Source organism: Sander lucioperca, chromosome 13 (genome assembly GCF_008315115.2).
Source record: "Sander lucioperca isolate FBNREF2018 chromosome 13, SLUC_FBN_1.2, whole genome shotgun sequence".
In the NCBI taxonomy this organism is placed as follows: domain Eukaryota; kingdom Metazoa; phylum Chordata; class Actinopteri; order Perciformes; family Percidae; genus Sander; species Sander lucioperca.
In genome coordinates this window covers 16,575,867-16,600,880 of record NC_050185.1, presented here as the reverse complement: position 1 = coordinate 16,600,880, position 25,014 = coordinate 16,575,867, and the positions used below count along the sequence as shown (strand labels likewise).

At 38.9% G+C, this 25,014-nt stretch overlaps 1 protein-coding gene across 11 annotated transcripts; it reads right to left on the bottom strand.

Annotated features, from left to right (window-relative positions):
* Positions 1-4,886: 4,886 nt before the first annotated feature.
* On the bottom strand, positions 4,887-23,906 carry LOC116036998 (periostin). 11 transcript variants are annotated; one of them, XM_036008869.1, is made up of 25 exons: positions 23,621-23,906; positions 22,739-22,837; positions 18,103-18,167; positions 17,821-17,978; positions 17,587-17,751; positions 17,317-17,463; positions 16,942-17,083; positions 14,601-14,813; positions 14,357-14,491; positions 14,028-14,176; positions 13,437-13,573; positions 12,695-12,825; positions 12,389-12,519; positions 11,350-11,452; positions 11,186-11,253; positions 11,031-11,076; positions 10,906-10,941; positions 9,088-9,311; positions 9,019-9,048; positions 8,931-8,979; positions 8,769-8,798; positions 6,409-6,453; positions 6,088-6,174; positions 5,958-5,993; positions 4,887-5,657 (listed from the first exon to the last, which is right to left on the bottom strand). In XM_036008869.1, exons 1-25 carry the CDS (start codon positions 23,740-23,742, stop codon positions 5,602-5,604), a joined length of 2,604 nt encoding a protein of 867 aa, XP_035864762.1. In that variant the 5' UTR covers positions 23,743-23,906; the 3' UTR covers positions 4,887-5,601. The 11 variants fall into 11 exon arrangements, with proteins under 11 accessions (XP_035864762.1, XP_031136575.1, XP_031136577.1 ...); XM_031280715.2 differs by having other exon boundaries at positions 9,019-9,311; XM_031280717.2 differs by lacking the exon at positions 9,019-9,048 and having other exon boundaries at positions 9,058-9,311.
* Positions 23,907-25,014: the final 1,108 nt, after the last annotated feature.

Here is a 25,014-nt window from a genome sequence, read left to right as displayed (position 1 = left end):
GCGTCACATTCACCAGCCAGCTCCAAACAGGTGAACGAGGCCTCTCCACTTCGCCGTTTAAACAAAGTGGAATAAACGTATAAAAGTCCAAATCTACACAAAACCCGCAATCAATTAGTACGCTGACATCACATTTGTATACATGGCATTTAGGAAACCTTTATTGCAAGGTTGGCACGGCAAGATGTCCAGACTAGTGCAACAGTAACTTTCGTTTTTTGCATCCTGCTGCTCCCATCGTCAGCCAGGTAATATTTTTTTTACTAAAGCAGTATATGAACTCTGATGTATTAACTACCACCATTTAGTTGTTTTGTATTATTTAAGATATTTATAAAATATCTGGTCATGCCAGATGTAATTATTCCACTCATTTTTTAAACAATGCAATTACCAGTTTGAGCCATCAGGGGGGCCTCCTGCCCCCCCAGCAAACTCCACGTATGCAGTCAGAACCATCTGCTAGGGGGCCGAGACTGAGAGCTACATGGATAAATATGCACCAAACAAGCCACTTTGAAATTTTGCTCTTTTCATGAATAAAAAAGTTGGGTGACCCCCCCCACCCAGACTAAAAAATGTTGGATGACCCTCCCCTCAGCAAAAAATAAAAAGACATGACCCTCCCCTATTTTCATCCGGTGGTCCATTCCATAAATACCGAACGGTCCCTAGCGTATCAAACTTCTGACTGTGCTCCAAATTCCCCAGTCAACAATTCCAAAGAATACTGTAGTGTCCTGTAATTTAAAACATCAGCATACTGTTTAGGGCCTCTGTCCTGTTGCTTAGTTAAGTTAAGCTGCCCACAATGCATTGCTAACTACAGTACTAAACTGTTTAACATGAAAACAGTATTTTAGTGTTGAAAATTGCCTGTAAATTTACAGCAGTTGTTTACAGTGTATGCTATTAAGGTACTACAAAATAAAAGTTTGGGTTTTTATTGGGTGGTTAATTGTTAAAAATATGCTATAATGTATACAAAGACATTACAGAGGAAAACAAACAATCCGCGTCAAAAAAGAAATAGAGCAGCCAATGATGGTTGCATTTTTTTCAATTAAATTATAACTAATTCAGCTATTATTAGCAGTCACAGGCTGATTTACATTATTTTTATGTTTATTTATTATACTCCTTTATTATTGCATAAATCTGTGGAGGACAAGTTCATACTTGGCAAACTGTGGTTTCTGGAATAAGATGACATGATCTAAATCACATCCATGATTCTGATCAAATGTGTCTTTGTGAGTTTTATCCAGCAGTTTTATTTATTTGATTGCTCATGACAGAGTGAAACAATGGGGCCATTATGTCAACCCTGCAGTGTTCATGGGGAACCATCGATTTCAACACTTGGGCTCCTGAATAGAGAATTGAGATACTGTTCATCAATGTGGTATTACTTAAAACATGCTGGGTTGTTTCTGTAATGATAAGTGAAGCCTGATACTTGTAACCCAATGTTTAGCTAATAACCATCTTTTGTATGATAGAAAATAAATAGTTGACACATTTTATTAAAAGATGTGAATATGGACAAAGAGTTAAGGTCAAAAACCCCATTCTACTTTAGACATGTCAGGTGGACTCACACAAGCAGGACATATTTCTGGACTCATGACATTAATTAATGACAGCCATGAAGTGATACGAACATTAATAGATGAAAGTATATATTTTTAGATACGTATAGCTCAACTCTTTGACATCAAAGAATCATTACAGTTTTTTTTTCGATTGCTTAAGCACTATTTTGAAAGCAAGGACCGTTTTTTTAAAACACTACATACAATCAGAACAACCACACACACAATTAGCAGAACACCCTGTTCAAAATGAAACACTCTTGCAAAAACTATACACTCATTTACAAAAAAAAACATATTTTGTTACCATATGAAACACACACGTTTCATATGACTTAATTCAGTTTGAATCAGTTACCCACTGCTGTTGCTAACCTAAAACACTTTTAGCAATCCTACTTCTCAGTGATTAGAGTACTGTAAATGAAGTACACAGAGAAAGTGCAAATATACAATAAGTTCACCAAACACTACACAAGATCAATGCTGCAGACTGAGGAAAATAATTTATTTCTCTCCATGTACCCAAATCAGTCAACATGTCAACATGGAGAATCACATGTCCCAGTTTTCATGTTACTACAGTAGTGTGCATAACACTGTTAGCTCAGCAAACAACAGACAAACATAAAATACTGTATCCAGTACAGTTTACAATTACAGTAAAACAAAAACAAAAAAGATCTAAAAAACAAACTGAAAATACAGTACAGAAAATACTACACTTACCTGCTGCATTTTTATAGTGCCTAAACCTAATTGGTGTGTCTACAATTACTGTAAGCAATCATGTGTTTACGCACCTGATGGCTGTGTTTCACAAGTTGGCTCATAGGTGTGGTACTTTGACAGTCAGTGCTTTGGAATTACAAGGAAGTGACATCATGATATACTTCTGTGTAACAAGTGTGTTTAGTGTTTTGCAAATCACTGTGTGTATTGTTTTGCAAAAAATGTGAGGCTGACATTGTGCTCATAGTGGTGTACATCTGGGCCAATGTTTTGCTCCTTGAGTGTAAGGTTTTTGCCCCTTTGCATCGTCAGCTGTGAGACAGGTGTGTGTCTTTTCAAATCATGTCCAATCAATTAAATTTACCACAGGTGGACTCCAATCAAAGTGTGGAACAAGAGAAATGCGAGGCACCTGAGCTAAACTTCAAGTGTCATAACAAAGGGTCTGAATACTTTCTGTTTTTTCTTTTTAATACATTTGCAAATAAATAATCTAAAATCATGTTTTCGCATTTAAAAAAAAAAAAAAAAAGAATTTAGCATAAGGCTGCACCATGACATGTGAATCAAGTGCAGGGGTCTGAATGCACTGTATATAGTACCTCCAATTTAAACATGAGATAAGTTGTTATTGTGTTACTGTTATACTAATTCTTCTACTGCTAGTCACACCTACTATGACTACTACCACTAATAGGTACTGACAGTAAAAGCATCACTATAACAAGTAAATTTGGAGATTAAATGGAGAATGCTAATTTGCATTATTAGGGGACAATGGATAAATTAAGACTAGCTCAAACAAGAATTTCATCCTGGTGATTAACTCAAATAATGCACCTGCCAAGACAAAATCAACAGGTTGTAAGTTAATAATCTGTGTTGTTGACTGTTTTAATTGGAGAAAAATGCAAAGCTCTGAGCTATACCTCTGTGCTGCATAAGCACACCTAGTAAGCTAACATGTTATCATGACTTCTTTTCGTCACCTTTTTATTGGCACTCTGTTACGTTAAGCCAGCAATCCTTGTGCAACCTTTAACTCCCCTCTGCTGCAGTCAACTCCCCTCGGCTGCTGCTGCCATGGATCATTTTAATGATGTTGCAACAGAGCTACACTACAGAGTACTAGTTCAAAATGTATTGCTCACAGTCCCATGTTCGTTTTCTTCTCAGAAGGAAAATATGACATGATAAACCGCAGGAATATGTGAGTCGCACATGAGATGCAGACTTGTGTGATATTACTGGTAAATGTGCTAAAGTAATTCCTCAAATCGCAGTTTTTTTGTTTACAATGTTAATGAACATATTCTCACCATGCAGATAACTTTTGATCAGGAGATGCAAAAGACAAATGTATGCAAAATGAATTGCTTTTTAGGACTCCTTTTAACACTTTTGCAAGATGAAGTTCATAAGATTTGTGTGGCAGATAAACCATGTGAGGTAGCGTCCCAAAGCCAATGAGAGATTTGCAAGTGTAAATGCCCAAGAAAAAGAACTCGCTCTTCTCTTCTTGACACTTCCTCTTGTTGTAAATACATGGTAATATTCTCGAACGTGTGTTCATGTACTAGAGAGAATCAGTGTTGATTTTTAGTAGCAACTATAGGTAAATTGTAATGAAGTGATTAAGAAATAGGAATGAACACAAATATACTGTTGAAAGTGTTTTGGGCAGGTAGGTTTTTGTGTCTCAATAACTCATAACATGGTATGACCTTGAGTGTTGTGTATGTTCACCTATCCTGTTGCACATATGATCAAAAAACATGTAATGACTTTAAACGGTGGCCTTAAGTAAACAATATATGCTTAAACATTATATAATGTGAGAGAATTATGTAATGCAAGAGATACAAAATATATTAAATGTGAAAATTATTTTGAAAAGCTATGAAACTTGTGAACTTATGACTCATAAACTTAGACATTAAATAATTTTATAAAGAAATTGTGGATAAAATATACAGTATTCTTTTATGTTTAATGTAACTTCGGTTTAGGATCATATGGGAATAAAAAATGTGGGTTATAGAAACATGCAGATGTTTTATCATCTGCATGTTTCTCCTCTAGTTTTATCCTCGTCTGCTTTTGGTAAATTACACAATAAAATGCAGATTTACTGTTAATCGTTGTTGTTGTTCTTCTATATTACATGTTTACATATGTTTTTTATGATTAATTTGTTACCTCCGCCAATAAAGTTATGTTTTCAGTTTGGTTGTCCATTTGTTGTTGTTTTTTGCTTGTTTGTCTGTCAACAGGATTAAGGAAAAACTAAGGCCCAATTTAAGGAAACTTGGTGGAAGGGTGTAGCATGTGCCAAACCCATTACATTTTTGAGCTAATTCAAATCATGTATTTTTCACTTTCGTCAACATTGAGAGATAGGGCATTTGTGTATTCATGTGGTGTTGGAATAATCAGTTTGCAACTGGGAAAATGTCAATTTCAATAGTGTTGAGGCAGGTAGCAATATGGAAAGGTAACATTACTGTAATGAAGATTAGATCTGTTTGGACAATGGACACAAATGAAAGAAAATTAGTATTCTGAAGTCACTATGCACATTTTATTTACCACTTTTTTTTTTTAGGTTAAAACAAATATAAGATTGTGAAGCATAGTTGTAAAAGGACATACACGTCTGACTCACATTCAACAGCATTACACATTTAGGTTTTGTCGAATAAAAACAATCACGGAAGCTGAAAAGAATTACTGAAAACTGTATAAAAATGAATTGTATTTTTTAATCACCATGTGGTAAATTACAGAGATTCAATACAGCATCTAATGGCAGCAAAACACCGTTTCATTTATCATATTCATTCAAATGCATCCATTGTACAGAATGTGAGCACCATAAAAAGCATAAAAAAATCTTCCCAAGCCATCCGTTTACAAAGTGACATGATTAAAAAAAAGCAAACATTTTTCTCTCAGTGGTAGAATAAATGTCACTTTACACACCATCTACCCCATGGCAAAAGTCCATATTTCCCTTGCATACATACATTACTTACTGGAAGGTATTCTAATTTCATTGCATTGCTATTACACATCATGCCTATCACATACAGTATGGTCCAGATGGAATAGTAAACAATCATTCTTACTGGTGGTTTAGACAAAGAAATAGCTAGATTGATTTGATCTGTCCCTATTGGTCCACAGTTTTTCAATCCTCCAGCACTCGTCCAGGAGCACTGGAGATGCATTCAGTCTCTGCGGTGAGCCCGAAGGTGTTTTATCTCTATTGGATTCACTCCCTTGGCTTGTAATGACGCCTGCCCAGCCTTGTTCTCCTCCTCATCCCAGCTGTAAAAGAGAAGGCAGAGTTAATGGAGGGAATCAAAAGTGTGAATGAAGATAAGGACAAAAGGTAACATGTCAAGGTGGAAAGATATGAGACATGAAGAATAGGTGGAAGGACTTAAAAGTATATAGTGGAACGGAAAAAAGTGAAAAGAGTAAAAGAAAAATCCAACAATAAAAATTGGTGTTTAGAGACTTTTTCTATGAATATTTTCGTATGTAGCTGTGTTTTTTGATGAACTCTTTTTAGTCCAATCCAACATTGGTGCTGACAAATGTGTCCTCAACCAACTATGCTTTTACCTGGAGATTTCCTCGCAGCAGCAAATCTACCTCCCTCTGTAAAACAAAGAGACAACACAGGTAATCACTGCATGTGGGTACACACACACACCACACACACACACACAGATCTGCAGTTATGCGTATTCACCTTGAATGAGTTTGGTAATTCGCTCTGATTCCTCATCGATCAGATTTGGGTCGCCGTGGATGGTGGTGATCTTAGAGAAGTCTGGGCCTGAACGTTCAAAACCAAACCATTAGATCCAAAATGCTGAACAATTTGTCTCTCACATACAAAATCAAGTATGAAGTTACATTACTTAAAAAATGCATTTCATTCTCTTTTCCACCTTAAAGTAACCACTTATCTTCAATGCAGATTTGTAAACATAATTACTTCAAGGAGGAAAGGACAAAACATTTTAAAGAAACCTGTTTTGTATGAAGAGTTTGTGCAAGAAGACCCTACCCTCAATGATAAAAGGCTCGTTCGCCGTGGTGTGTCTGGCTCCACCTTCAGACCGGCAGCGGAGAAGGGTGTTTAAAGTCATTTAACGACTTAGCAACTGTACTGACTGACAGACGGACAGACTGACAGGCACATACATCCCCTAAAACACCTCCTCCGCCACCGCCAACACAAAGTCGAGCACAGTTGTGCAGTATGAACACATACACACACTCACAGGGTGCAAAGTACATGTGTGCAGGGGGGCGCTCAGCTCAGAAAAAGAGAGGAAATTATTTGCCCACAAACTAAGCTGCAAGACACCAGTGAAGCAGTTGTAGGTGAAACCAGCCTAAAGCTCACCTGCACCCATACAAGGCAATTGCCCAGTGGTCTGAGTTGGCCACCCTAAAATTACACATCATAATTTGCACACTGTACACTGCTCACACATACACATCACATCTGAATTAGACAGAGAATGGGTAATAGGATGGGATTCTTGCATGAGAGACAAGAACACTGACGAAAAGATGAAATCAGATGGATAAGTGATAAGATGGACATCCAAATAATGGTGCACAATGGCCTTATCTTTATGTCATGATGTGAGCCTAACCAGAAGATGGTCTGTCAAAATTAACTTCCTTCCTCTGTGGCATCATTACTGAGCCTATACAAACATCATAAACCAGAATGAGCTTGTGATGTTTTGAATGGTGGCTGGCCAAAGCTTGTCATAATATACTGTACAATCCTATAGAACACATTAAACAGAGTGTTCTCTATGTAAAACATGTCTGGCTGTCCATTATTGGAGAATGTTATTACAGAGGATTTGTGATGCTCCCCTCAACATTGCAGCAGCCAGTAAAGAAACATAACTGCACCAGCTATTAACGTTTTTCTGTTTCTGGCCTACTTCGTTCTCCTACTTCAAAATATACCTAGGTAGGACTGTTTGGAATAAGAAAATGGAGCAGTTAGTGTAATCATAATTAAAGGACAATTCCGGCGCAAAACGAACCTAGGGGTTAATAACGGATGTGTAATCACTCTGTCGTTCTCTGGGACATGTTTTTATGCTAATTGATTGTGTTTGTAGCTTGAACGAAGCTAGCGCGGACCGCTGGTTAGCTTACAACGCTAGTATTCGGGGGGCACAGGGAAAGTAAAAACAAATCGCTATTTATACCACTAAAAAGGCTCAAAATATCACCAAACTTCAACGGTAGCATAGTGAGGGTCCCTACATGTTAACCGAAGCATTGAGAACTTTGTAAGTGTACTTTGTAGAACGACAGAGTGGGTACACATCCGTTATTAACCCCTAGGTTTATTTTGCGCCGGAATTGTCCTTTAACTGTTTTTCTTCAGGATGGTTTAAAATACTGGGAGTTACATTGTTACATTGTTTGTGGTCCTTTAGATTTACCTGGATAGATGAATAGATCCAGTCTAAGGGTCCAGTTGCCAATACAAGGTCTGCTTGGGTAAATCTGACGTTGCTCATCTTCATTAGCAGCCAATGGGGAGGTGATTATACAATCCTGCATTTATTTAGTTGTGTCTTTGTTGATTAATATTGCAGCCATATAAGCAGCTTCACATTTGTGGCATGATGCCACTGGCAGACAGGTGAATATAAAAAAGTTCTTACTGGCTTTTAGCCACTGCCTTTAGTGGATGTCCTTTTTGTTTGCTGCAAACTAGCTACTGTAATAGTGAAACTTGGGGAGAAAATGACACCAGAAATATCAACCAGTTTAAAGTAATAGATTCTAATTTGTTTTAATCAGGTCATATGTATAATACTGAATGCTGATCAAGAACTTGAGAAACTGAAAAGACAAGCTCAAGCAGCAACAGAAACTTTGGCTCTTAGCACTTAGCCAGCCACAGCAGAGCAGGGCATAACCACATGGGTGTTTGGTTTGTCTTTAATCCACCAGAGGTAAGCCAAACTGCTAGCCTTAAAAATAAAGAAATAGCTGGAAAACAAGATTGTCAACCAAAACAATGCTTGTGACTTTGGAATAAATGATTATTCAACGAATAGCGTAGCTTTTACAGACTAACATTTCTACATTTGAAAAATGGTTATGATTTCCAAATAAATGTATATACAAAGCATCCATTAATGACACAAACATGTGCTTTTAAGGTTAAGATAATGCACACCATGAAAATAATGTGTCTGATGACTCAATTGATGATCACCAAGAAATTGTGAAATTCACATTAGATTATGATGCTCAGTTAAACGTGGTCAACAGGACTGTGGATGCATTTGTTAAAAGAGCTGTTATAAGATGCATGAGAGTGCTTAGATCTACACGATCATGCTCTTCAAGGGAGGGAACGTGTTAAGAGAAACTGACCTGTGTTTCCATCTGCATCAGGATCTACACCTGCGTTAAATAAAACATGTTGTGTCATCAAATCTATCGGACCTTTTGTGATGTTCATATTAGATTATCTAACGTATCATTTGCTCTCAAAATATGAATGGTTTGAACATTCTTAAACGTCGAGGAACTTACCCTCAATAACTCTTGTAACCTTGGTATTGGTAGACTGTCCTTCAATGACCCTGGTTACCGTAGTGAGTGAAGGCTCCCCCTCAATGACTCTGGTTACTTTTGTGAGTGAAGGTTGTCCCTCGATGACTCTGGTTACTTTTGTGAAGGAAGGGTCTCCCTCGATGACCCTGGTTACCTTGGTGATCACAGGCTCCCCCTTGACAACCACCTTAGTGACTATTGGTTCTGTGTCGGTGACTCTTGTAACCTTGGTAATGGTAGGCTGTCCTTCAATGACCCTGGTTACCGTGGTGAGTGAAGGCTCCCCCTCAATGACTCTGGTCACCTTGGTGACAGATGGGTCTCCCCCAATGACTCTGGTCACCTTTGTTACATCAGGGACTGCAGAGAGGGAGAGGTAAGATTAAGAATGATAGAAATATTATCTTTTGAACACTCCCACATTTTCTATATTATGAGCAAAGAAGGAGGCTGTAGGTGCAGTATGTAAAGTTATCAAAAGCATGCAGAACAAAAGGCTCTGATGTGTGTTAGATATTAGAATGCATCACTTTATTAACTACTTCTCTTACGCTCCATGGTCCAGTAAGCTGCTCCCGATGGACAGATTTTATTTTCTGCTCTCCTTGTTGAGTTTGAAGCATCACATTACAGACATGTTTATATTTTATCTAACATTTACAAGTTTTGGTATTTAAAGAAATCTTGTCTACTGATTTGAAAATTATTCAAAAGGATAATCCTTTCCCATTTGGGGCCAGATAACTCTGTAAAATCCTACAACTCCTCTTTTTTATATTTTCTTCTTCTGAGCGATGATTGTTTACTGTAATGTGACAGTCTTCGTATGAGCTATAGAGATGAAAGCTAGCAGATGTGTGCTTGTATCAGAGGCCTTTTAATATTTGGCCTGAGGACCCTTGATACGTGGCCTAGTCCAGTAATCAGAACCAGACTCATGTCTGTCTTTCAAACAAAGTACTGTAATTAAGAGATTTGGGTCATTTATGCTTAATATCGTTTATACTCCTACAAGGATACATGATGCAGATAAGAGTTAATTCCATCTTTTATCTGAACTGTAAATATAATATAATGATGTAATTTATAATTATGTGTGTGTATGTGTGTGTGTGTGTATGTGTGTGTGTGTGTGCACGTGTGTGTACAAAGTGAGAGTGTGTATTCTGCATGGTTTTACGACAACTTAAAGCAGTTTATCATTCATATACATGTTTTATTTCATTTTTATAATTTCTTTAAGTCCTGTACTGATCAAAACTACAACCTCTTGGAATTTAAATTAGTGCCATTTATATTTAAACTTCTTAATATGCAGTATATCAATATGAGGAATAGTTTGTTTGCTTTACCAAGATGAGTCACTCATCCTATTTAAGAAGAAAACAAAATTGAATAAGCCTTGAACAAAATTGTGGAAAATAGATATTGTACATAAGTACGACATTTGTATTTCCATAATTTAATTGCATAAAATTGTAACCCCTAAAAATGAAACTGCCCCAGAGGTCCAAACCTTCACCAGCTCTACAATCTGTGTAATGGGCCCAATTACCTTTGAAGAATCGGACTTCATCTCTCCTATGTTACCCAACACATGAAGGCATGCTCCCATCTTTGTGAAAGTACATTGGACTCAGCCCAACTGAATGGACAACATCCAAGAGTCCTCTATGGTCCCTGTTATGCTTTGACAGCCTAATTACCTCATCCCTAAAGGAACTGATTAAACATGCCAAGAGGTCCAAGTGGACTTAGCAATAGTGAGAGTGGATAATCAGAGGAACAACAGAGAGAGCCATGGAAGAGGCCCGTGGAGCAATGACATGCATGCAATATGCAAGAAGGATTTCACTTTAAGAACAGATGCTCATTTTTGAACAAAGGACATTAATCGGTTTTAAAGGCAGTCATGCATTTTATAATCACCACTTTACCAAAAATAGTGTCTTACCTGTGTCAACATAATGTGTAGTTGTGATGGTCCTCTCTGTGAAGTAACATAAGTAGTTTTAAGTTGTTGCAGATGCAATAATATTCACCTGTCATGCAGTAACAATGGTGCTAAAAAAAACTTACTGATGAAGGTGAGTGGGATCTCAGCATAAGAAAATCCAGAAACAAACTAAAGAACAAAAACCATAAAAGAATGGAAGTTATAAGACACGCAGGATAATAGAAAAATCCTCTGTGATCTATGTATATTCAGACACGTGTATTTTTGCTTTCTCTACCTTTATCTGGATGTACTTAATCAGCTTCTTCAGGAGGACCAGGAGATCCTGGCGGCCCACAGGAAGGTCTGTAAGGAATAAACATCATCAAAAGAACATAAGATAATGCATCCCAGCACAGAGTGCACATTGCATGATTGTATAATAATGTCTGCTGTTCTCACCCGCAGGATAGAGAACATTCTTAACCACATGGATTACACCGTTTGTTGCCATCAGGTCACTGTCCGGCACATCCACAGAGTTGACATGAATGGAGTTGTTTACCTGGGAAAAACAGAAAAAAAACAATGTATGTATATTTATTTTTTAAAGCGTATCAATAAACACATTCTTATTTTGTGAGCTACGTCCATTACTGTCGAAATAATATATACCGTACTGAGACCATTTTGAAATGGTTTGACATGAGAGGTTTTATTATGAATCCCAGGCAGTGTGCTCTGTTGTTGGAAGGGACATCTAAGAATTCAATTCCTGCAATCTAAGGTGGAGGTGACTAAAGGTGGGCATGCTGAGCCAGTAAGGGAAAGGGTTTCCCTTCTCCTCTGCCTACAAGCTCCCCCTCTCACCCACTGAATTGAGCCACATCAGTCCAGTTTTAAAAAAACCCTAATGCTTCCCTGAATCATTGTCCATAGCTGATAACCTGATCAGCACAATAGGAGAGAGACGGAGGGCAAAATTGAGGTAATGGATGAAATGATGATAAAGCTATCATGAAGACTGACGAGCAAGAGCAAGCAGACAGAGAAAAATGGCAGGTGGAGGGCATCAGATGGGAGGTGGGGAATGGCGGGTGAATACCGAGAGTGGGCGTTGATGGAAATGACAGGAAGCTTATTCCTTCTGTTCCTTCCATTCCTACTTTTCTGCTTATTACTTCTGGCCTTACTCCAGAGATATCCAGCTTTGAAGTTATAGATTAGCACTGGCTCTTTGATGCTATTGTTTAAATGAGGTGGTTTAAGTCTCACAATGGAGGCTTTGAAGAAGGACAAAATAATGTGTGTTTATGTACAGTCATTTAAAGCTTAATTACATAATACAAATATGCTCTTAAAGAGTAAAAGAGTAAAGAGTATAATCATGGTTGCACATCTTTTTATGTGTTGAATTTCACATGCTGAAATATGTATTTTCTAAAGGGTTGTTTGATTGTTGACACAGATGTACACTCAAATGATGGCTGATTATACATACAGAAATAACTTGCAGGTTGTTGCCCTGGAGGGTTTTGAGCAAGTTGGTAACTCCTCCCTCTAATCCTCCATTGATGAAGATGCCATTACTAAAGTGGTAGAGCAGAATGATCCTTAAAGCATTCAGATCACCTGTCAATGACAACACGAGGTAAACATGATTTACTTCCTGTACAGGACAACTAGCATTCTTTTTCTCTCCTCACCCCTGCATTATATAACTTTAAATCAGGACACAACTAGATTAACAGCAATCACCAATGCATGAAAGGATGTGGATGTGTGTTCATTTCAGTGGAGTACTCACTTTTGAGCAGAGCCAAGTCCTCTCTAGTGAGGTCACCAAAGGCATTGTCAGTTGGTGCAAAAATGGTGTAGGAGCCTTCCTGCTTCAGCAGATTAGTCAGACCTGCTGTCTCCATTAGCGACAGGAAAATCCTACATTTATAAAACAAAAAAAGTAAAGATGAAAGTCATCAATTTACACAATCAACATACAGTACAGTACTGTAGGAGTAAAAAGAAGCTTAAACTTAAGAGCAATATGCATTTTGGATCCATGGAAATGATAATATTGATGTTTTTCATCATGGTAAACTACTGTATTTCAGACTGCACAAATGTCAGCCAGTCAAGACATCAACTTTCTCCACCAGGAGAAGAACAGCTCCGGCTATAATGGCACAATGAGTTCTGTGCTGTAAGGAGACGATGTGTCACGTTTGCACCAAAAACCGAATGTGTGTTGCTCATTTTAGACAGGAGGATTGTGGTTTTAGGGATTGTAATATGATGGACTTCGGGTTGGAATTTGAATGAGACTCGTGTGGTCCCATTAACTCACACATCTGCTGCCTCAGTTATTCATCATCAGACTCAACTGGTGCCAATATCTGTCACAGAACCAAAGAAAATGGTATGGTTTGCAAATTCTATTGTCAGGAAACCAAATGTATTACAAACAACAAATAAACAATAATTACATCCAACCTGATTAGTATTAACAAGTACAGTAAAAAAGAAAAGAAGTAAAATAAGACAGTTCTTACTTGAACCGTCCATCAGCAATCAGGAGCTCGTAGATCGTTTTCTCGGCCGGTTTGATGATGGACTTCATAACATGGAGGGCACTTTTGCTTCCTTCTTTACTGCCACGCACCATACATGCATTTTCTATGCACACGGCCTAACAAAGAAAGAACATTCAGAGAGCAGGTTTACAGGTCTAAAAGTCCCTGTACAAATCTGGTAACTATTAAGGTCAGGGGAGGGAGCTGTCACACTGTACTGTTTGATTGCAATCAATCAAAAAGAAGAATACAAAAGTTTCTGTGAGGAAATTTAACGCAGCTGTTTCTAATATCTGAACCAGCAGAGCAGAAACACACTTCATCTGCTAGAGCTTGACTTTTTAGCTGTTTTATTACATTTGCTTACAGTTGAAAGACAGCAAAATCATGTTAACACTTGGTAAGAGGCCCGGTAATGGCTTTCAGATTTCCAATATGGAGGCAGACGCTCTCCATTGTCTTTCCGTCACTTTTTATTTATCTTATTTTCCTGTTCCTTGATGACTCTGGTTGACTCTCTAATGCAACAATTCACACACACACACACACACACACACACAGAGTTCTCACAGTGCGGTAAATGAAGACTCGGAGCAGTTTTCCAGCCAGTGTTTCCAGCAGCTGTCCATTGTAGAGCTCACTCAGTGTAACTTTCAGCTTCAAGATATGGTTTTCCAAAATGTATCTCAGCAGGCTCTGGTCTGTTGACATCACCTCTTCTGACAAACACACAGAACAGTTACAGATTTAAAATTAAACATTTCCTTCTGTGTGTGCTTTAAAAAGTCTTAGTAGTGAAAAGTATAAAATGAGTTAGCATATTTTTGATCTGTGAAAGACAACATATTACTTTTCTTTTACATCCTTGCTCAAGGTCAATTCTCTTAATCTCAACTCACTAGTGAAGGCAGTGTTGACGGGAGCAAGGAGTGTGTACTCTGTTTTCGGACCCATGGCAGCGGCTAAGCCCAATTCGGACACCATGTCAGTGAACGTGCTCTGGGAGTCTCCCATTAGCTCCATCCCGTCCTTGGCTGATATGAATCACATAAACATAACATGTTAATGATCATATTTTGCCAAATGATTTCAACAAATGTTAGAATTTGCAGAGGGAGAAGTTGGATTCATCACGTGTTTCACCTGAGTCAGGAATGAGCACCCGGTCAATTAAGTGGATGACGCCATTAGTGGTGACAATGTCCTTCTTCAGCACCATCTTGATTCCATTGACCGTCAAACTATCGCCATCACAGCCGATCTCTATGGTGCTGCCCTCTGCGGTCTCATACACTGACCCTGCCATGATTGCTTCAGAACACTGGACACTTTTCAACAGGTGGTAGTTCACCAGGGCTGAGTAGGTGGGATGAAGTGGGAGAAAGATAGAGGTTGACAAACACACGCAGCCGTTGATCAGATTGCACACTTTAATATATTTTGTGGGTTGCCTGTAAATATTTTTGTACTCTGGTTACACAATCTGAGGTTTACAGTGGCAATCATTACTTATGCACAAGGACACACATATTCTTTCAACTCTTTTAGACATATTTAGGAACTTCTGTCAACATTAAGATATGTGATTACACCTCTGACTGAGTCCAACTGTCAAACTTAGCCAGCAAAACTGGCTTGCTAAAGCAATGTGATGACAACATGAAAAACCCTTCCAAACCCACAATAATTCAAATGCAATCAGTGTCGCACTGCCGGCCAAACTACTCTTTGGCTCAAACCTTCCCTTGAAAAAACAAGGCACAATGCTTCATATCATCTTTACTTTGGAGGCTTCCATGGTTGGTCAGCAAAGCCTGTTTGCCAAGTATCTGAGAATTTATCTGAGGTTGTATTGTGTCCCCAGAGGGAGCCACTCACTGAGGACACAGCAAACTGGCTTCATGCTAATAGACGTTCCTGGCATGCCAGTGACTCAGCAAACAGACAGATAAGCTGCCACTGTGGAGACATGAGTTTGCCGGTTTCATTGTGTGGTTTGTGGACATGCTTGTGTGTGTGTGTGAGTGTGTGTCTACTCATTTGCTTGATGGTTATCTAAGTTTAGACATGCTTTTGGGAGGAATTTGCAGAATGGGTTTGGAACATGGTTTCAGTAGTTTAGTTTTGAAATAAACTGTCAACATGATTAAAGTTTACTTCAGGTCAAATGAATGTTACGTTAAATGATCAACAACAACCAGAATAAGAGTCTACAGCCATGCTAGTGGCTCTGTACTGATTTGAGGGGGGATGAGGGGGGACGCCATCCCCCTTCTTAAAAAGGTGATCAAAATGCCCCCTTGTTAACCTGCCATCCCCCACTAAATACAAAGTACAGCTGATGCTAGTGAGAATATCATTAGTGTTATGAGTATTTAGTCTTAAAGCTACATTGTGCAAGAATTTCTCCCATCTAGCTGTGAAATTGTATACGACAACCAACTGAATATTATTTTCTAGCCCCTCCCATTCCGATCGCGTTTTAACTCCTATGGTGGCCGTATTAGTCCAAGAAGTACGACTTCGTCCGTGAGTGTTCCTTCCAGTGTAATAGTAGTTTTACGTTTTCGTTATTTTGTTACCATTTCATTGCTAACATCAGCTATCAGGTTCCCAAACGAATGCAAGCTAATGTTAGTAGAGTATCAGCGTGATCCTCCATCTTCAACAGGCTTTCAAATCTGCCGGCAGTCGCGAGTAATCTCCCCCTAGCATTCGTCACGGTGCCACTGTGTGTAAAAGCGCGAAAGGCAGAGGTATGTCCCTCTTTGGCTAATGTATTTTAAAGATGGAGGCGCAACATGGCAGAATACATACGAGCAAGTCTGAATGATTCTGAATGGCAGATGCTACGCTTACGAGAATACTTTGATTAGTTGGTGGAAGTAATTACATGAATGAGCATATATTTGTGAAAGAACAAAGTTTTTTTTTGCTAAGAATCAACTCAAAACATTACACAATGGAGCTTTAAACAAATTTAAATTTTAACCTAATGATGGCACTACATGAAAAGTCAGGGGATCTCCAAAGTGATTTCAAATGATCCTGAAGGGGACATAAATGTCTGCACCAAATTTCATAGTAGTTCATCCAATACTTGTGCTAGGGGATCCCCAAACCATGAATGTCTGTACAAAACCTTGTGCCAATCTATCTGGTTGATGTTGAGATATTTGACTGGATAAGTGTAAACTTTGATATGCTGCTGGTGCTAGAGGAAAGATCACTGAAGTCAGTAGGAATTTATTCTCTGGGGACCATGAAAGTCTGCACTAGAAGTTATGGCAATCCATCCAACAGTTGTTGAAATATGCCATTCCGGACCAAAGCGGTGAACAGACCGCCTGACCAGCTGACATTGGCTACAGCATGGCAACAGCAGAAATATTTAAGTGCTCTAGACCTCTGCACACCAAAATCAATCAAAGCACGGTATGTAAGTAGTTTATGTCATCATTAGTGTATCACATGTACAATGTACCTGCTGTAACATCCTTGTCTCCCATGATACGCTCCATGTAGCCTGGGCTCAATTTGTCAAAGGCTTCATCAGTGGGAGCAAACAGAGTATAGTGGCCAGGCTGGTCCAGCTTGTCCATCAGACCAGAAGCCAACGCCGCCGCCTGGGTAACAAGAACAAGTAAACACAGTGTGTTTCACATGTAACATTTTGTCATACCGAGAGATACTAAACTATTTCAAACATTTTGCTCGCAGCATTGAGTTTCTGATACCGTTTTTAAATCAGTTTTATCCGGGGGGGTTTAAACACACAATTTGAAACACGCACATTGGCCAAATGTAATGTTGACTTTGTAACTTATTTTCAGCTTAGAGTGCTGCTTATTTTACATACTTTGAAGGAGGAGAGCTCATCGGTGACATCCAGGACATCCTTGATGTTGTTGGCCACACCTCTGATGACCCGATCAATGACATGCACCACACCATTTGTGGCCACCTGATTGCCATGGATGATCCTGGCACAGTTTACTGTTACAATCTTCAAAGAGAGGAAATGTTTTATTAAGCCACCAGCATCATTGGGGTCAGAAGTCCTGTATAGACATCATTCAATTGTGTATTCATGTGATCTAATACATTTCAAAATGGTGCATAAACTGACCCCATTTGAGTAGTGGTTGATGTAGATCCCCAGATCGTTGTACATGGAAGTGACAGTCATGTCGTTCTTCATGTCTTTGGTCAAAAGACGGCGGTTCACCATGTGGAAGTGAAGAGCGTTGTACAGCTCGATGTTCACGTTGCTCACTAGTGCAGACCGTACATCCTGGGGAAATCATGTCAGTCAAGAGTGAGTCATTATTGTATTTTTGAATTCCCTACTACTTCTACTTACAGATTCCACCTGCTCCCAGGCTTCATTGCTAGGTGCAAACATGGTGAAGGAGCCTTTGCCTTCAATTTCCTCTCTCAGCTTGGACATGTCAGAATATTGCTGTGTGGTCGTAGCCTTTACGAGTCCCAGCGTACCATAGACATGGTCAATGGGAGCCACTGGGGGGGAAAGCAGAGAATTTGTTCCTGCTCAGAAACAGACTAGTCTATAGTACGAGTGAATTGAAATTTTGAATTGGGAAGAAAAGAAGACCAGAAAGGGGCTGTGGTGAGAGCCACATACCTGCAGGGCATCCTCTCGTGCCCTCCAGCTTAATGTACCCAGGACAGCATTCATATAGGACCAAGCTTCCAAAGAAAAAGCACAAATATGTTAGACCTATGATACAGTAAATTAGCTGATCTTGAAAAAAATAAATTAAGGAATTCAGCCACAGAATGAAAAAAATAATTATTTGTATGGTGTCAGAGTGGGTACATTATAATTATTGGCTGTTTTTACAACAGCAAAAATAAAACCAAGCAAGATGCAATGTGAATGTGAATTCAAGTTGAGGAAACAAAAGAAGCTAGATCAACAAAGCAGAATTGACATCAAAGAGGGAGAGAATGATGAGTCTGGATTAAGAATGGTGAAGACATTTCAGACAGGAGAGGAAGGCTGCACAAAAACATACGTGTAAAGGATTATTTCTACAGGCATAGTCTCAGAAACATAAGAAAAGCTACCACATTCCTATGGAAATCAGAGCTTTGCAGAATACTTTATATTCATCTAGATAATGTAAGTATGTTAACATGAAAGTCAGACAGCAGTGCCTGCCACCCCCCTAGACTTTTTCTTGACCATTAATCTTATTTTCAAGGAAGTCTCCAAGTAAAACAAAATCTTGACTTACAGTTGACTTCTTGTGACCATGTGATTGATTTAGATTGTGGATGGAAGGAGCAGCTAATGAACATTTAGGAAAACAGAGCTCAAAGAAGTAGAAACATCCTGACAGGAAGCTGGGAGGACCTGAGCTGACCCATGCTCCTCAATTGGTCGTATGTTTTACAGGAAGTTGCACTTTATTGCAATGTTATGAATGACAGAATGAGGTGTAAGAAAATTGACAGTGTGAGCCACAAGTGAGTATTCTAAAAAATTCAGGTTTAATGGAAGAATAAATTATGTTTTACAAGTAGAGTTTTGCTGAAAATGAACCATAGACGGTAATCAAACATTCAGACATTTTATTGGGATTTATCCCAAGCTAACACAAATCTTCCAAGATGCAAACAAACTAATAGTGAGTCAACATTGGACACTGAACAATGATCCACCACAGAAACAGCCATGTAGTTCCTGAATCCTGGAATAAGTTTAATTAGGGTTTAACCCAAAGGACTTAATGGTTTCCAGTTGGAGCTTTCTGTGTGTTTGAGGCTGTGTTAGGATTGGAGCAGAGATTTAAGGTTTCCTGCTTTCTGTTTTCCCATAGATGTTTCTATATGAACTTTCTCTACAGGGTTCACGTCCAAAACAAGTACTGTAAGTGTTTTCTTTCCTTTCAGAAATGAACAGTAGTGATATATTATGCAAGAGCAAATGAACCCCCTTACAGCCACACACACACACACACACACACACACACACACACACACACACACACACACACACACACACACACACACACACACACAAAAGCAGCATCACTCACTTTCTCCCTTAACTCTCTAAAATGACTCATGTTTTGGCAAACCGCTCTAATCTACTTTAATCAGCATTCGTGTGTCTAATGTATGTGTTTATACTTAACACACACACACATATATATATATATATATATATATATATATATATATATATATATATATATATATATATATATATATATATACTTAACATTATATGTCAATCATTCTATGCGTTGACACTAGTTGTTATAATGCAAAATACATAAATATCCATGCACAGCTGGCTGTCGGGAAGGTATGAAGTCAGTGTTCCCCGGCTGTGCCCTGACAGGATAATGGATGCAGTATAGACCAGAGAGGGATAACTAGCCAGCGTGCTGCAAACCAGGCCTCTGGCAGTGTCACTGCATGAACCAGTTCAATGTGGCTTCCAGATGAGGAGATGTGGCACAGGGCATAAACACACACAAACACACACACACACACACACACACACACACACACACACACACACACACACACACACACACACACACACACACACACAGAAACACTAGGTGGGGTTGTCTGTTGTCTGTTATGTAAGTAACAATTACAGTAACAATGTCTCTTGTGTCCCAGTGTTTTTTCTTTCCTTTTGTGCCAATGGCTTTCTAAATATTGTGCCAACGTTTTCCTTTTTTATGTGTGGGAATGCACTTTACCACTTTTCCCACATTATAATGGTTTAACCAAAAATTAAGCACATACCCTGTGCTCACTGCATGTTGTGTCGCCACCTTCAGCACATCACTTTGAAGAAAATCGCTTCCACCTGAACCTCCAGCAACGCACTTCAAGAGTTCTTTGTGGAAATGAAGAAATCTCCATGGTATCACTCAACTCCAGAGTAGAGACTTAGAGCAACACATTGCAGGTTGAACTCACAATAACATTACTTTTTTCTTGCAATAGTGGTTTCTCAGAGATTTAGCCCAGGTATTACCTCAACTGCTGCACCCGCAAGACTTGTTTAAACACCAGCTTGTTCGCACACCAGCCTGCAGTGTACGCTAGATAGGCATACTGTAGACTCAAACACCCTTTCCTAATCTTTCATCAACACCAAATCCAACTCAGACATAATCACATCTGGGTGGATTTCCTCCACTGCTGCTGAACAATGTACTCACTGTGACAACAGACAGAAGGAGAGAGAAAAGCACAATTTTTCTGACATGGCTTAGGTTCTTTGTCTGTTTTCTTCATAATGTTATTTTACTCATTTTAATTTGATTGCTGGTGGAACATTTGAATACTTTGAACCCAGATAGTACAGTAGAATATATTTGATGGATCTGTGTATACTGTAATTCATGGTTGATATGGTCCTATAAATTATGTTTCATGTTTCAGTCTCAATTTGCTAAAAGTCAACAGTGAAATGTAGAGGAATTCATGTTTCTTAATTAAGCTGTGTGTGTGTTTGTTTCTGAAGGCAGACATTATTTAACATGATAACTAACCTTAGTCAGTTTTATTTAAACTGTACATAATACACTTCTTTTTACTTGTTTTAACCGCTTTATACCAAGGACAGACAAAAACAATTAAACGTGTTTGGTACCTTAAAAAACCCCTCATTACCTTCCTGCTATGTTCCCTCGGTTATATTACCTTGTTTTTTTTAAGTAATTGCTCTGTGGTTCCATGTAAAATTATCTCAGTAGTGGATCGCTGTATTGTGTTGGCAGACCATGACTCACTCTTTTATCAGTTCTCTCTCTCATCTCATTTTCAGGCTCATCCAAGTCTTGCACTGACTTATCTCCACAGCGCTAACACAGCTTATTGCATGACTAAAAGGTCTGTGTGTGTATGTGTGTGTGTGTGTGTGTGTGTGTGTGTGTGTGTGTGTGCACGTCTGTTCTGTGCATGTGTGTGCACAGCTCCAGTCGAGCCTTACACGCCATCAAAACATCAGCGGCTATATTTCATATTTTCATTTATTTTTTACTCGAATAATTACTTATACTTTTACTTACTAATTACTTATTATTAAAATATTACACTCCATTCATCAACAACATGCCCACAGATGTTAAATGTCGTGCAGAAGTTCAAATATCTATCATTAATGCACTGTACTCTTCGGCTGGTAGCACAATTTTGGCTTACTGCTATCTTTATATTTGGCATTTTTCAACCAGCAAAAAAAATATGAATTCTGAAACAGCTGCAGTCCCGCAGTGAGACAGAAAACTCTCCACTTAAACTAAAATTACCTTAGCACAGTTCTTAACTGTTCACACCATGCAGGCTAATTTGCCTCAGAATAAAAAGTTTCAAAAGTCAGTATGAGACACATACACACACTTTTGCATGCACACACATACAGCACAAATTGAAAAATCAAAAACGACACACTACCCATGGCAAGAATCCAAATCTAGTGAGCTGCAATACATCCTCCGTTTCGCCCAACTGCACACACGCACACACACACACACACACACACACACACACACACACACACACAAACACACAAACACACACACACACACACACACACCTGAAACGTGTCGGAGGGATATCAATCACTGTTGAGCAGCGTTTACACCATCAACAGGCCCACAATAGAGCAAACACGGGCACAGCATGCCCAGACTTGTGAGGAGGGGGGTGGATGAGGACAAAAACAGATACTGTATATGCTGTATATATATATATATATATATATATATATATATATATATATATAAGAAATAATATGCTGCACTTTGGATCTTCTCTTTTTCCATGTTTATGAAATCCCTAAAATCCTAAAAAGATATCTTAAAAATGTTTGAAATTTAAATATTCAATCATCATTATCGTGGACCCTGTATCTTTTTTATCAAGGTTCAGCGAAGAAAGTGAGACAGCTACGTGTTAAGAAGGAAAGAGCCTGAGGGATCAGGCAACTCATACAGAGCTGACTTCTGCTGCTAATAAACAAAGGGGCCAACAAGTGATGAGGTGGGCGCAGGATGAAATCCATAAGTACTGAAACGTTCACAGGTACCTCAAGTACAGATGCTTATCTGAAATACTCCTGTCTATGTGCAGGATGTGTGGAAGCAGGGAGTGGTTTGCACTTTGGGAAAGGTCATTTGAGTTCTGTGCAAATAATATGGGCAATATAATAATAGGCAAATAAAAAAAGATAAAATAAAAACATGTAGCAATTAGATCCATTCAATCTTTTGGTAAAGACTTACGTTTTCTTTCCACAGATGGAGCCTTTGTACCAGTTCCTACATGTGCTGAAGTATTTCTTTTTAGTCCCCTGGACCTGCTGCAGAGCGCACACATTGGGTCTGTAAGAGAAGGGAGGGGAGGAGGAGGATGTGTGATGAGGGAGAAGCAGGGGTATGAAAGGAAAAGGTGAGGCAGGGAGTGTGTGAGGGTGGAAGAGGAGAAAGACAGGTAAAGTAAAGAAGGAAGAACGATGAGAAAAATGTAATTTATACATGCCAAAGCTTATGTAAAGTGCTTCTTAACGATGAATGCTTTCACTGTGTTTAAGGAAACTGCTAATATTTAATATACTTTAAATACTTATTTAGTCTTCTCATTAGAAGGTAATTTCAGAAAGCTAGTGAAAGCCCTTTAAAAAGATACTTCCTTTAACTGAAATGACAAATTCTAACTCAGAATCAATTTCAAACAGCAAATTGGGCACATTATTTACAGCAAAAGAGTGAATGAATGTGAGAGACGATATTGAACTTTCCATTATGCCTCGAATCAATATTTTCATCAATGTGGCTGACCTGTTTCTCAAATCATGATCGAGTGCTCTTTGTGATTCAAACCACCTTAAGCCATAGCACGATATACAACCTAACATTTATAGCACTTTATATTGATACATAGATATGGTCAGCGTGTTACTAAATATGCAATTTTCATAAATTACATCTGCAGACAAATGTTTACAAACATGTTGATCAAGGTTGTTAAAATAACCATGTATCTGCTATATAAGAAACTGAAAACAGCTGCTACATTGTTCTCTTAGTTTGGCATGTGTCACCTCACTTTTCTTTCCCCTCACACAATCTCTCTATCCCTCCCTCCCCCACATCCCATCTCCTTACCCTTCTTTCCTGGCCCGTATGCGACTGTGGGTGACTATCTTGTCATAAGCTGAAGAATCCACACTCCCTAGAGAGCAGAGTGCCACCAGCACTGAGGTCACCACTAGCAGCTGATGCATCATAGGGAGGTTAACAGTCCTCTATACTGCAAGGTCACAAACACACACACTCCTCTTGTCTTGTAAACACACGCACGCACACACACACACACACACACACTGCACCCCTCAAAAAAATACACAGGAGATATGGAAGTGTGAGTGAGAGAGGGAGCTTTTATACCAACTCCCTAACACACACCCATACCCACCCACTCCCTCACTGTGTTTTCCATACCATTACGTCCTGTTTTCATCCACACACACCCTTCTCTTTAGCCAAAATCCTCCCTCCTGCTCTGAGTTGAGCTTATTGTCTCACCCTCCCTCATGTTGTTGCACATGATTTTCTCATACATTTCTTTACCCCCATCACATCCCAGAGCACCAAAGACACCCTGTAACTCAAATTCACAGTGCTCCACACTCCATAATGACAGCGTTATCTCCCACCTGTGGATTGTCTTTTAAAAGTATGTCAGACTACTGTGTAATGCAGAGTAGTCTGATATACTTGTTTTGACCCATGCATTTAAAATTGATAGATCATTTGGAGAAGGGAACACACTTGAAGTCCCCATCACTATTGAAAGATGCACAAAAAGAAACACTAAGTAAGATATAGTAACTAATTAAAAGTCTGTCATATTCTCACACACATGCATAAGCATACCTATATGTGTCCTTAGGGCATTTGGCAAGTAAATATGTGAATTAAATTGACTGTGTTTTAATCAGGCTAGTAAATAAGGCTGTAAATCAAATTCAAGGACCCATGGTAATAAATCAGCGTAGATGATAGGTTTGATAGGATGATCAGCTTTGCTTGACAGAAGCCTAACTATATTTTTATCGTCCATCCCCTGGGATCCCACTCTCCTCATTACTTTTACGATGTGGATTCATCATTTCCACCAGTCTTTCCTCCCCTTAACTCCTCGTTCCTCCTTCATCCTCCCTGCTGTCATGTTCATCGTTCATCAGCTTCTTCCCCGGTCTCAACTTTTCCCTGCAGCTGTTTCCGTCTCTTGTGTCATAGCCAGATCTGATACAGCTTCAAAGGGAAAATCCATCACGAAAAAAAGGGCTACTCGGACGTCGTCATGTACGGTCTTGACATCAACAAGTATGCTTCTAAACTGGAAACATGTAGGTATGACTGTCTTGGTGATGGTGATTCATTATTCATTGAATTAGTAGCTGAATCTTGTGGTTTACTTTACAAATGTAACCAGACAGAGTGCACCCAACCCAGGTATTGGTAAATGTTTGGTTTCTTACAAAATGCATTTGATT